Source organism: Pholcus phalangioides, unplaced genomic scaffold (assembly GCF_987345545.1).
Source record: "Pholcus phalangioides strain wild (caught in Gottingen) unplaced genomic scaffold, Ppha-v1.0 ptg000011l_1, whole genome shotgun sequence".
Classification (NCBI taxonomy): Eukaryota; Metazoa; Arthropoda; class Arachnida; order Araneae; family Pholcidae; genus Pholcus; species Pholcus phalangioides.
Genome location: NW_028301604.1, coordinates 60,147,099 through 60,161,459, shown reverse-complemented (window position 1 = coordinate 60,161,459; position 14,361 = coordinate 60,147,099). Strand labels below are relative to the sequence as shown.

General features: G+C 31.3%; 1 protein-coding gene across 1 annotated transcript in view; it reads left to right on the top strand.

The window, feature by feature from the left end:
* Nucleotides 1-6,430: 6,430 nt before the first annotated feature.
* Nucleotides 6,431-14,361, top strand: part of LOC149080644 (uncharacterized) — a 30,167-nt gene continuing 22,236 nt past the window's right edge. Inside the window, exon 1 of the mRNA XM_089239812.1 lies at nucleotides 6,431-6,868. Within this exon, the coding sequence (XP_089095938.1) occupies nucleotides 6,725-6,868 (144 nt within the window). The 5' untranslated portion in view covers nucleotides 6,431-6,724. The remainder of the gene's footprint in view (nucleotides 6,869-14,361) is intronic.

The window sequence follows — 14,361 nt, the reverse complement described above, 5'->3', positions numbered from 1 at the left end:
CGAGTTCTGGCCCTTCGGCGTGAGAAGCCATCATGATAACCACACGGCTGCACAGAGACAGATAACTGTGATAGGGTTATTATAATGATTGAATGAGTAAAAAGCACTATATTTTTTATGTTATTTTGAATAAATATGACTCAGGAGAGAGAGAGATGTCTGTCGTAGCTGCAAACGCAGTGTCTGGTTCTCTTTTGAATTTCGGACCACGGCTTAACAACTCAAAAGAATCGTTAAATTGTGACTCATCATGATTATGTTGTCAGTCCTACAAAAGGGAAAAAAAATGATCACGTTATAAAATTATGGGCTCATTGAACGTACACACACGTAATTTTAAAAATCAAGAAACTGAAAAAACATTGAAATTATGAATGCAATATTCTTTCAAATTATTTCTAGAATTGGTATTATTGGTAGATTTTTGCATTTTTGTTTAATACAGCATTTCATAGTACACCAAATGTTTGTTTCTATTTTATTCTACATTGTATATTGCACTGAAAATACCATTTCACATGTTTTAAATTTCATACTGTACATGAAAAAAGCTCCGATTAGTACTTATTAATTTTCCTACTAACGTATATACGTATATAGCAAACAATTATTATTACAATCATGTGCATGTAATTCTTTCTTCCACATAAACGTAAATGTGATATGAAACAGCATATATGACCTTTTTTTGGTGGTCATTGTTATAAGTTTCGAAATGAGTGAAAACTGTTCTGAGCTTGTCAGTTGAGCTTGATTTATCTTATTTTTCTCTACATATATTTGGTGAATGGATACATTGGCGTACGCAAGGAAGGGGGGGGGGTTTGGGGCTCTAACCCCCCTCCCCAAGCCGAAATTATAGTGTTATTTTTTAGGAAAAACGTAACCCTCCCCTTGAGAAGAAAAAAGAAATTGAACCCTTCCCCTTGAGAAAATTCTGCGTACGCCTATGATTGGGTAACTCTTATTCATTGAATAAAGTCAAACGCTTTGTTGTGGATTCTGTTCCATTCGGAACCTGGGCTGAGTTTTCGTTGAAAAACTGAAAGAATTATTGGCTAATGAGAATGAAATCTCTAGTAATAAAATGTATAAGAGTTTATATGTACGTTGAATTTCTTAATACTTCTCAGTTTCTTGATTCTTCTAAATTTCTCAATATACCTCTTTATTTTTTAATTTTTCTTAATTTCTCAATATCTCTTAATTTCTCAATATCTCTTAATTTCTCAATATCTCTTAATTTCTCAATATCTCTTAATTTCTCAATATCTCTTAATTTCTTAATACTTCTAAATAGAGTGGCAAGTCCGAGTTTTAAATTTTTTACAGTATAATGCCATACTTCTAAAATTTTTCAATGGCTAATTACGATAACAGAACTTTTCCACGGCACAATTCAATTATTTTCTTGATTCGTCATGGCTCTTCTGTGCTTACATTTGAAATATCACTTCGCCAAGGAAAATTTTAAATCATTTCATAATTTTTCAAGATTGATAAATCTCGCTAACCTAAATCTCTCTGTCTGCGTGTATTTAGATGTTTTTCTTCACAATGAAGGAAATGTTAAAATTCAGTATTTTCCGGGAGATTTCAGGGTGTTCTCTTGCTTTGTTTTTTTTTTTTTATCGATCGCCACAACATGATCATAAATGTCTGCCCTCGTTTTGTCCAAAAGTCAATGATCGAAAAATATTCTGTTTTCATTGTGATTTTATTTTTGAACCAGGACGAAACATTTCTTCCGTTACCATTTCGGGTCATCTTCAAAAGAAGACGTAAAAAAGACTGGGCCACTATAGCCGGAAACTATTGTGGTTTTCGTGCTCCTTGTCGTGCCTCTCAGTCACGCATATGTAACCATCGGCAGCATTGTCTTTAGCATCTTTGTGAGACACCAAGTTCAAGATTATCTTGCTATTTACTTTCTAGCAATGTATTACGGTCATTGCACACACAAATAAAGTGCATCTCATTTTAGTTCCGGTAAGGTTTGTTTGGTTCAGAGAGTTTTGTAATCGGCTACTGTTTTTATGTATTTCTCTAAAATACAACAGATGCTTTTGAAAATTGTATAGTTTTTCATGGATAAATTTTTTTATGAAAACAAGCATTGGTAAAAGAATATTATTACCGAAATTTATCACTACATAGACGTTTCACAAATGTCTAGAATATAGCTGGATCAAAATAGACTGTAAAAGTAGCAGAGGTCATACGTAGAGGTCAAAAGTAGCATATTTTTTCCGGTTTTTTAACTCTTAAATACATTTTGATGTAACTAGACCCATGTCAGACAGTACAAAACTTCCATATCGTGGTAAATGTTTTTGATTCTGGTACAGCAACTCTAAAATAAATGAGCAATTTTTTTTACAGGTTCAATCACCATTTCATTGGAATCATTTCTGTTAAAGAAAGAACAAATATTTCATCTGAAAATAGATGAATAGATAAATACTGATTCTTTCAACTGAAAAATATTTTGTAGATGATTCTTCAATTTAACAACATTTGCTGTATTTTCGTCCTATTCATGAATTTTTTGTGGATCTAAAAAAAGCGACAATTGTGATGATGTAACTATAAAGCAATGGAATTCGTATGAATGCAGATGTACCTGTTTCCTTGGGAGTATTTAGTTTAAGAGCATTTCTTCAGGATTTTCCGTTTTAAGTATGACGAAATGTAAATATTGCGAAAATGAGAACTTTCAAAATATTTCCGTTTGCTGAAACTAAAGTTATGGGATCTCCACTGCACTTGTATTGATTTTCTAATTAGCATCTCATAGGAGTGTGCAACTAGAATAACCAAACAAATACAAATACAAAATCTAAGCTACAACAGGGAATCACCCAACTAATTTATACCTTTCTAAAAAACACAAAAAAAGATACAAAAAATGCTCATAACGAATATGGATGGGAAGAGTAGATAAACTTTTTGCCAAATAATACTCAGAAATCACCAACGAATAAGGCAAATATACGGGAAATAAAAAGTCCTAATGCATTTCGATACACAATGGGTGTCGTCTTCAGAGGAAAAATATATAACTACAGTCGAACCCCGTTGTAGCGCCAACCCTCTTACCGCCACAAAATTTCAGTGAACAAATCTTTCATATAGGGATTATAATGTAAAAAACCCGTTATAGCACCAACTCGTTATAACGCCAACTGTTGTTTGGATGTATACAAAGTCTATGTGTCATTTTCCAAGAAAATTTCTACATTTATTTTCCCATCATTTTGCTTGTTTTTTTCTGAAAGTTGAAAATTATCCCTTTCTCATTCCACTGTTATCATCAGTCAACATGACAATAGTTTAGAGCAAATGACTTGAAGAATAAAGAACGGTGTATGGTCGGGGGAGGGGTCTTAGAAAGCACATTGAATTCCTGAATGCGTGTAAGTACCAAAACAACCAACGTATTCAACGAAACAGATTTATTGATAAGGGAAAGTATACAAAAAATGAGCGTACTGCACAAGTTTTTTCAAGGTTGCCACAAGAGAAGTTTTTCAAACAATGGATGCTTTACTCGCTGATCATTACATTTCCAGTACTATCATCTCCCTTGATTTGCTCCATTCAAATTATGTTGAAAGGTGTTCTTCCAATATCTGAGAAACGGGAAATTTGTGATTATACCAAACCAATGTAGCCTAAAAAAGCAATGCCACCTTTGTTTTCCTTTGTTTATTTTGTTTTTGCACTTATAAAATGTGCCACTAAATTTATGCAGAACTAAAATAATGTCAGAGATAAGTGTATGTATCACTTAAGTTTCTTGTCAAGAAATACTTAAGTAGTATTGTACAGTTTTTAAAATTTTATGAATTTTCTTATCTTAAAATTGAATGCGTGTAAAATGAGTTATTTTATTTATGGGGTAACACTAATAAGACATTGAGATACAGTAGTCCATTATAAACGTGTGAATTTATGTAATGAAGCCTCTTCGAAACGCTATTCCAACCATAATTCGATACATACGCCAAACTCGTTATACCGCCAAAATTCTTTGGAACGGATGGTGGCCTTACAACGGGGCTCGACTGTACTAATCACGCTGACCGATGATTTCACTTGGATTGGATACCAAATCTTAACTCTCGGTTGCTCAGTGGAAAAGAGTACATCTGTACAATATATAACCACTAATTACGCTATGAATTAGGAGTTTTGTATTTTCCGTATATTTGCCCTATTCTTTGGTGATTTATGAGTAAAATATGGATGTCCGTAGTATCAAAATACAGCAACCCAAAATTAAGAATTACACCAAAAATCTTGAAAATAAACGATTATCCGATTAATCGATCAATTTTTAATCGCAGTTAAAATTTTTAGTTTAGTTAGTCGATTCGATCAAAATCCGATTAAAATTCAATTGAAATTTTTATTAAAAGTTTATAATTTAGTTTGATTTCTTTGACGAAACTGATTAGATGTCTTTTCTACGTACAACATTTTAAATAAGTGACCATATTTAACAACTTTTGAATTTCTAGGTTTGCACTCTATCGAATGGCGTAGAATCGCTACAGATCTGAAGATGTGCTACAAACTAGTCCACCAAATGATTTATCTACCATCAGGAAAACCTTTTTTCGAGATCATGAACGAGCCAACCTACGGGGGCATCACTTCCAAATAAGAATACCAACGACCAGAAGAGATTGCTTTTTCCATGGGTACAGATACCGTGTGGCTAGAATATGGAACAGTCTGCCATCAGAACTTGCATACGTCTCCTACGCAAGATTCGCTTCTGCTATCGAAGATTTCGACCTGGCTCCATATGCGAAGGGCTTTCCCTTCTGACTATTATTTATGATTATTTTTATTATTTATTATTATAATTATTATATATTTTTTATTAATAGTATAACTCTTCCAAAGTAAATGCATTTCATGCTTTCTGGGTTATTGTAAATAAATAAAAATAAATACATAAATGAATATGAAAAAGTATATTTGAACCAATACTTGGATCAAATTTTTCAACATGAAAAAAATACAAGTCGATTCAACGAAAACTGTTGAATTCAGTTTTAAATTGGGTTTGATGGTAGTTTTACGCTGGGCGCACACCGATTAGACACGACTAAACAAGACAACTTTAGACAACTTGGTCATTTTTGTTCGCATTGATTTGTATGATGCAACGTTTCAATTTTTTTTTGACTAACCGGTGTGCTTTGCGCCATACAAATCAACGTGAACAATAATTACTAACTAAGCTTGTCTAATGCTGTCTTGTCTAGTCGTGTTTAACCCGGTGTGCGCCCAGCCTTAAAAGACAAGACCAAAATTTGTTGTCTCCTCTATACGAATACTATTTTGGAAGAATTTCTAGAGAAAAAGTAGCAGTATGTGACGACGAAAAATAGTTTCTAAATCAGTGACTAACCTAAAATGACGACAAAATCGTAGTGAAGAAATTCCAACAAAAATTGACAAAAATGTTCAGCACTACTTCAAGCGTGTAGCCTTAATTGCTTAATCTATTCCAAAATTAATTTACTTCTAGCGAATTAGGTGAGTGAAATGAAAAAAAAACATTTTTTTGTTCATCAATTAATAAAAAAAAGTCCCCTGATAAGTTATGAAGTAATTTATTTCACTTGAAAATATATATTCGATTAAAATTCAATTAATCAGTCGATTGATTAATTGATTAACATTTTTTGATTAACCAGTTAAAAAATTTATTCTATTCCCAGCCCTATTAGAAGTTCTCTCACCTTTAAATAATCTAGATTCGAAAACTCCGAAATTTCATACTACCGAAAAAGTATAGTATAATAGATTTCAAAATATTCTATAATTATAATTTCTACTTAATAAAATGATAAATCAGATAAGAGTTCAATGATTTCATCAACTAGCCAAATAAGAAGAATAATTTCAATTGTGAAACGAAAATTAAAATGTACTTTAAAATGAGGCTTTTTTTATTTCGTTTATTTTTTTTTGAGTTTTCTAAGTTCAGTTATACAACGACTCTTTTTTATAGCAATATCGGTCGCTATTATTTCTCTTACGTCACTTGAATAACCAACAAGGCGTGCTTCGGCATAAGATTCTTAGCAATTTTCCCCGGAATCGCATCTATTTCAAACAATATAACCGTCGACAGACATTATGTCACATCCTAGAATAGTTGTGGTTTCTTATTTAGTTGATCGTAAGGTACACAGTGGTCACAGATATTTACAATGCCGGTGCATGCGCGTGTAAACATACTACGCATCACTCGCCCTACATTGCCCTGACGTGGCTTCCGCGCGTTTGTCATTTCCATGCAACTCGGTTTTCTTTTTCGCTCAGCTCGCAATTACGTGTTCGAATTAAAGTGGTTCAGCAGCCAATCCAACGACTTGGCCTAGAGGCTCGAATCTTTTTGTTTCTTTTTCACTTCTTTTTTTTTTTTTCTCATCTATTAACGTGGTTGTTCGCCTTGGTTCCCACTTGCGCTCATGTTCTGGATACAGGAGTCTTCGATTTTTATTCCCGGAAAACTCGAGACGCAATTGTAAGGCTGCTCATTCATTCATTCTTCAGCTGCTTGACTTCGAGCAACAACCTGCTCTGAACGCGCCAGGTTTTTTCATATTTGCATAAGGCAAAAAAAAAACAAAAAACAAACCTACTTTGGTTCTGTTTCGTTTTCGTTTTTTCCCTTTTCTTTGCTTTTTCAATATAAACAATGATAGACCGCATAAGTATTTGTTGTTTCGGTCTTATGGTTATTTTGACGATCGTATTAGCCAAGGATAAAGATATGAAATCAAAGAGTTTAATCGACTATTTGGTTCAAAAGCCGATTTTCTATGCTGGTGAAATGAGAAGGGTAAGTAATATCTTCTCATATTTCTATATCTTTTTTAACGGTAACTAATATTAATAATTTAAAATATTTTGTAGGGACATGTTTTGATTTTTTACTTTATTCAGAACGTTGTATTGATTTGACAATATTTAACTGACAGCATTCATAAATCAAATATTAATGCTTTTTCTTTTTCAATTTCTCACGATGAACGTAAGTAGTTTATTTCTAAATACAGTCTTTCAAACTTCCCTCTACAGGCTACCACTTCATTCGTAAAAATTCAAGGATAGTCAATTTATTACTTAGATTTTTGTTATGGAAAATGCTGTTTAATTAAAACGAAAAACGATTCGCAAAATTTTTTTTCGAGTGCAATTTAGAAAATATTATTTTTTTAAAAATTATTTTATTAATTACTCTGACCAAATCATACGAGTATAAAATTTACTGTTATGGACAAAATTTTTCGTGAAAAATTCAGATTCTAGCAAAAATAATAGAAAAAAATAATTGAAGATAAGACCTGTGTATATGAATTTTGAATAGTTATAGTTGTCGATGCTTAAATTTCTGATTCAATGATTTGAGATATTGTGATTGCTACACATAACAAAGTAATAGAAGCGATATAAATCATTTCTTTATGTCAGACGCAATGAAAGTCTACAGAAATCTTGAATTATGCAGTAAACGTATTTCGAATTTTTCCTACATTATTACCAGAATTAAAATATTCAAGTTATTTTTCGTTTATGAAATTCTGCTCTAAGACAAACGCCTAATTTTTTTGGGTTCATAAATTCATTGAATATATTAGTGGTATGCAATAACTTAATGTTTTTTATTTCCTTCTATGTTTCGACTGTAAATTAATTATTAGTTATTAGTTTATTGTGGTTTCCATATCTTGATTTAATTATTGGGATGAGGGTTCCTGAACTTTTTATGATATCGTTTTTATCCATTTTCTTAATACAATTGTATCATATTCTATGATGATTAGAGCAAAACGTAAGAATAGATCCAGGAAAGAAAGTTACAAGCATTGAATAAATGAAATGCTATATTTATGATATCTTCATGGGTTCATAGGTTGTTGTAGAGCCTATCTTCGTAAAGAAAAATTTCGATCACTTACTCATGTGAATAGATATATACGTGGTTTTCACGTTGCAAATAGAGAGAGAGAGAGAGAGAGAGTATATAAGGAAAGTCCCTAGGCCACATTTTACTGGCGAACCGTTGATCCTAGAGGCACAATTCCAATTAGAAAATTATCTAAATAACGTGCAAAACTCAATGTCATTCATATTGTAAGGGGTTGTATAGTTATTAAAATAAAAAAAATAACTTATATACGTACACCCTGTCCTCAAACTCAGTTAGAAAGATGTTGCCATGTCTCTCTTGAGTCTCTTGAGGCCAACAAAAGAAATTCTATATTTCTAAGTGCAATATTCCCTGAGGTATTTGAATTAAAAAATCGGAGAAAAGTTGGGAAAAGAACTACATAAACTAAAGGACAATGCTTTTTTCGCTGTTTTTTTTTTTTTTTTTTTTTTTTTTTCAATTGTTTTCCAATTTTCGAATTCAAATATCTCAGTGAATATTGCTTGAGGTCTATATCCGACTTGAGGTCTACATGTTATTTAAATACTTTTCTAATTGGAAGTATGCCTCTCTAGGATTAATGGTTCGCCAGTAAAATGTGGCCTAGAGACGTTTTTTATTACCTTGTATTTGAAAGATATTGCGTCCGTTTTAAAAAAAAATCATTGCATTACCATATGAAATGAGCGCATCGTTGTAGCGACTCATCACGAAGGTAAGCTAGCTTGTAATTAAGCCAGCTGTGTTAGAAACTATAGAAAACACCCTCAGCCAGACAAGTGCTACGATCATTAGTAATTAAGAACACGGATTAGCTAACGCTTTTCAGTGTTGGAGGTAAAGAGATCTGGATGATTGAAATCACAGGGTAACCTCAAAACCACATAAAGCTCATGGGGGTGTACCAGCTTCTAATGCTTATAAAGAATAATCCGAGAGAAACCCGTCATTATAACAAATTTATCTCGAAATACGCATTGAAAGCTGGTACACCCCCAGGATTCTATAAATTTAAAGATATTCGTGATTGTTCTGTTATATTCGATTTAAAAGCAAGACTTAAAAAATCAGAATGAATGATATTTAGAATGATATATAAATACAAAGATCTTTCATTTAATCCTTGATTTCAAACTAATATAGAAAGATTAAAAAAAAGGAAAAAGAAATAGTTATTTGGAAAACACATTCAATGTTTCCCGAATGGAATTCCAATATTGTAAAATACGACATTTGATTTGTTACAATGCAAATAAAATATAAATAAATTTTGCTTTACTTTTAGAATCAGTTAATAACATCGTTTCTCCGCTTTTTCTTATAAAAAGAAGGAAATATTTTCAGCAAGGAAGTTATAAAAACACAATGAAAAAGACCGAAGGGTCGATGAAGAGGGAGTAAAAAAAGATCGATAGTTCTGGCGATTGTTCCAAAGAATTCTTTCTCTTAATACATTTTCGCGGAATATGTGCAATTTGTATTTCATTGGGAGCTCATTGTACCTATTTTATAGCGTACTCATTCCATTACAAAAGAGAAGTTAGAAATGAATTCAATCATGAGTACTATGAATTTTTCTACGAACTCAATAATTTTTTCATAAAATCAATCAAGTTCTACACTTTTAGATAGCAATTTTTATGCATACTTTCACAGCAGATAGCTTAAGCAAAAGCAAAACTTTGAATATTCATATGATTTGTGTAATCATCAACAATTCAACATTCGATTTTTTGAAACGATTTCATTGAAATTGCACCAATTCCTTTGGCGTAATTAAACCAAAAATAGAAATGCGTGCATAATGATGGAGTTTTGGTGAAAAAAATTAAAAATAAAACACTTTTGAAATTTTATTTCATGGTTCCTAGTATACAATCAATCAATCAATGAATCTTTATTGTGTAATAAATTGTATCCTACAAGAGATGGCACACTGTTATTAACATTGTTTTTAAGCTTAGCAAATCAGTTTTAGAAACGGGGATGGAGTATTAGAAAAAACTAAAAAAAAGAATAACCTTTCTCTCTCAAATTAAAATAACATAATACAAATATGAAATTATAATAGCAATTTTCAAGGTTACATAAATGAGTAAGAGTCTGGTTATCCAGGTGTATATGATTTGGATAACGTAGTTCAGACCTCACCTTCTATATTTTAAGTGTATCATTACCCGAACGCTCAATAGATACCTCCATTTCCGATGATTAAAATCGGGTATTATACTCCACAAAAAACAATAATTATATCAATTTTGAGCCATCTATATTACTCAAAATTACTTCGGATACCAATCGCGGCTATTAGAATGATGTGCTGCCTCCTTCTAGATCCATAAACAATGTTTGTCCCACATCTGTGTTCCTTATTTTTCGAATAGGAAGGAAGTTGCTCCTTCTGTCCAGACCCCAATGCTACTAATGACCTTTGTAGATTCTTTGCCGGGCAAAGAAATGAATTTCTAAAACACCCTCGTTGACCGTGGAATAGAGAGAGACAACTTTGCTCTCATTCTCAACTGTCCCACATCTGGAGTTTGTAATAGTCTCTTTAAATACAAAATCGACTAAACAGGCTGTTGATCTGTAGTGGGCAGAACCAAATCTGAATCCAATAATTTGAGTATTTTATTTACAGTCCATGTTTCACCACATACGATTTCCTAATATTTAATGATAATTCTTTTTTATATTCGTTTTAAAAATTTTGTGCCGCTGCTTCAAATTATTTTTTTAATGTCTTATTTGAATAGGGCTGCATGCTTTCCGTATATCAGTTCATTCCGGTTGAGATGAATTAAAAGAGTGGGTAGGATTTTCATTATACTTCTGGTAAACGTTTTATCTCTATTTGCTTCCATTGTTTCAAAAGGTATCTATTCTTTGAGATTATTCATTATATTCGTTTCCGTTGTTTCATAAAATAGGTGATTTCAAACAAATTCCAAAATGACAAAGCAAATGCTCAGGAATTCAGGTGTTTCTAGTTATTTGAGTAATTGCATGGTTGAAGATGAAGGAAAAAAACGAAATAAAAATAAAAATGAAAACATTAGCGACCTCAATTGCTCCAGACGTTGGGTGGAGTAAAGAGAAGCTTCATGAGGTGCGCCTTCACTTTTGTTTCAACTGAAGGGGTGGTTAGCCTTGGTGGAAAAAAACCGAAGACAGGTTACACCATATTTGCATTCACTCATAGCTACTGCTCTTTGGAACCAGCTGCTTGATGAAATATGCAAATAAATGCCTGAGTAAAAGAATAAGAAAATGTGGGAAGTGGTGCAGAGTTGATAGACTGTTTGTTTTGTTGCCATATCCTCACATGACATTCAGATTTTTATACAGACAATCTCACGTCATTTGCGAATGAGTTATAAAGACCTTCACTTAGATATTTTCATTGTATGTTTCATTAATGCAGTACTAATCTGCATATTCGTATTGAATAATCAATATGAACGATATCAATTAAGTGATTTGTTCTTGTAAGAAAGATTCGATTGCAATGAGCATTATGCTCACTGCTCTGATGGTAATTAAAGTAATGAATGCCAATGCATAATAATTAAATAATTATAATAACGTCAGCTAATATCAAAGTAATAAATACTACCACGAGATAATAAATAAATAAATTTGTAATAAATAATAAATAGATAATACCAAGAAGTAATAAATGTCTTACCTTACCGAACGAATGAAAGTTTTATAAAAATTGTATAGAAAAAAGATCCCAACCTTTTAGTCTCATGAAATACTACAGTGCTAAAACATAAATGTTAAGTATGTCAAAAGTTTTCTTGATGTGCAGTTCAACAAATATTGGAACAGTAAAATTAGAAAAAAACCTATGAACAAAAATTTCATAAGATGAAAAACTAATTTTGTGGATTTCTTTTAGAATTATGTTGCTCAAATTATTATTTTTCAACGATTTAAAAGAAGAAATGAAGGATTACAAAGACAAATTACTGTGTAGTTGTTATGTTGCCTTGAATGCTCTTCCAAAGTAATTTGCAACAAATGACTATATTAAACACATTTTCCTTCTAATAAAATTAATATTTTTCCCGATAAACATAAACTGCATTATGATATGTAATCATTTTATAATGAATCATAAACTGCCTCTGGAAAATATGAACACATTTGATTTACAATCAAAAATTTCGAAACATTCGAGATAAAATTCATCCTGAAGTGGAAAATTACACAAATAACAATTTGTATATGAATTTTCAATTTTTCAAAATTAAACCGTTTTAATCATTTTTATCTGCTATCGTAGAGTTTCGAGTATTATGCGATAGATTAACGTATGTGAATTATAATTTTTTTTTATTTGAAAATAACACTGTAAGTACAATCTGATACAAAAAAACAAAAACAAACAAAAAACACATATAAATTCATAGATTAGTAACATTCACTCTGTGACCCCAAGGGATTAAGGTGTCCTTCCAGTAGGTCTACAAAAATAATCTATTGTCTGTTGGCACATTGCAACCGTCATTCATTTTTCATTTTATGTTATTTTTAAAATAATCTTTCATCTTTTTTATTTTAATGTAAAGTACCACAAAGAATTATTTAATATCAAGTTATGTGTACCTCCACTTTACATCTTATTTGTGTAATCGATATTGCATTCTCTTACTGTTATCCATCATTTGTTAAGCATTTTGTTACTGTTATCAATTATCTGTATTTATTGCATGATTTCTTCATAGTTTATATCTTTTGCAAATGAGTAAATATTGAAATTTGAGCTCATATTCGTACGGTTCATTGTATGAAAAACATTTAGTATTTTAGGGGCAATGTAACAGAAACTCTTTTTAAATAATGTTTTATTGACTCCTGGCACTTGATAAATATTCCTATATCGAGTAGATGCTTTTCATGGTTAGCCTTACATTATTTACTGTTACGAATTTTATAATTCTATATATATAGATTTGCGTTTTGTTTAGTGTGTGACATTCTGTTATATTATTGTTAGAGTTAGTACTTGTTATTACAATGATCTAATTTTATTGTAAGTACTATTTAATCCTTTATATATTTGTATCATATGCCCCACCCCAGGCACAAATTCCATATATTATTATTGGATAAATCCATGCGTAAGAGATGTTCTTTAGAAAGTTTTTATCAATCGTGTGTTTGAGTTTATAGAGGATTGCTGCATAGCTCCGAATTTTTTTCAACTATTTTTTCACACTGCAGATTCCATTTAAGATCATCCTGTATTATAATTCCTGAATAGTTATAGTCATAAACTCTTTCAATTTCTTGACAATTGCATTGCAAGCTCAATTGGCACAAGCAGTGATTGTGTATCTTTATGTGTATACAGTATATCAGTTTCATGGTTGATAGTTTTAGTTTTTAAGCAAATGGTTTTTTTTCGAGTATTCAGGTTTAATTTGCTATTATTTAGCCATATATTTATCTTAAATAGGTCCTCTTCAACTTTTTCTTTTAAACTTGTTATTTCTGAATCTTCAACATAAAGGATAGTGTCATTTTATGTTTTATAATTTGTGTATTCATCAAGGATCAATTTTGGTAGCTAAACGCTTGCGAAAAATTATTAATTAGTGCTCCCATATGAGTTAGCTCTCTTCATGCGTCAGTCACTTTCATTATACTTTCTATATAATTTTAAAAACATAATTATTTTTTTCTTTAACAAAGTCATGTTCAAGTTTTTATCGAATCTATCATGCATGTTCCAAACTTTTAAGTCGAACTCAATATTGAAAACGTGTGTACGACAGTAATAGATAATTCATTCCAAATACAATGATGTATATATTTTTTGATAAGTAAAAATATACTCATTCTAGATTGAAACCCATGTGTATTTTTGAGATATTAATCCCTGATTATATGCTTTTATCACAAATTCCAAAAAAGTCATACCATCAAGATATAAGTAAGTTCTGTGGTTTAGTTTGAACTCGCATAGACTACGTACTAGAAAATGCTCTACCAAATGCTTTTTATGCCTATTATATCATAATATAGACATTTGTCTGCCACTCAAGGTTTGAAGGTTCACAACAATTGCACCATTTAAAAGTAAAGAAGACTTCTGCAAGACTATAATTGTTTTTGCGGTTGAAGGTCGTTGGATGAAGGTCATACATTTCTCCTTGACAAAACAATCAAATAAAGTTGTAGACTAAGATGAGGTCTTCCGTGTCCCAGAAACTTCAAGAAAATTCAGGTCTATTACCAACATTAAAAACACCACAAACAAAATATAAGTACCTAACACTGCTGTTATTTTGTTTATCCACGGTCGATTAAGTCTTTTCGCAGCTTTTGACAACAGTGATGATTTTATTATTTGTATTCTGAATTGTATATTTGTCTAACCTACATTTTTT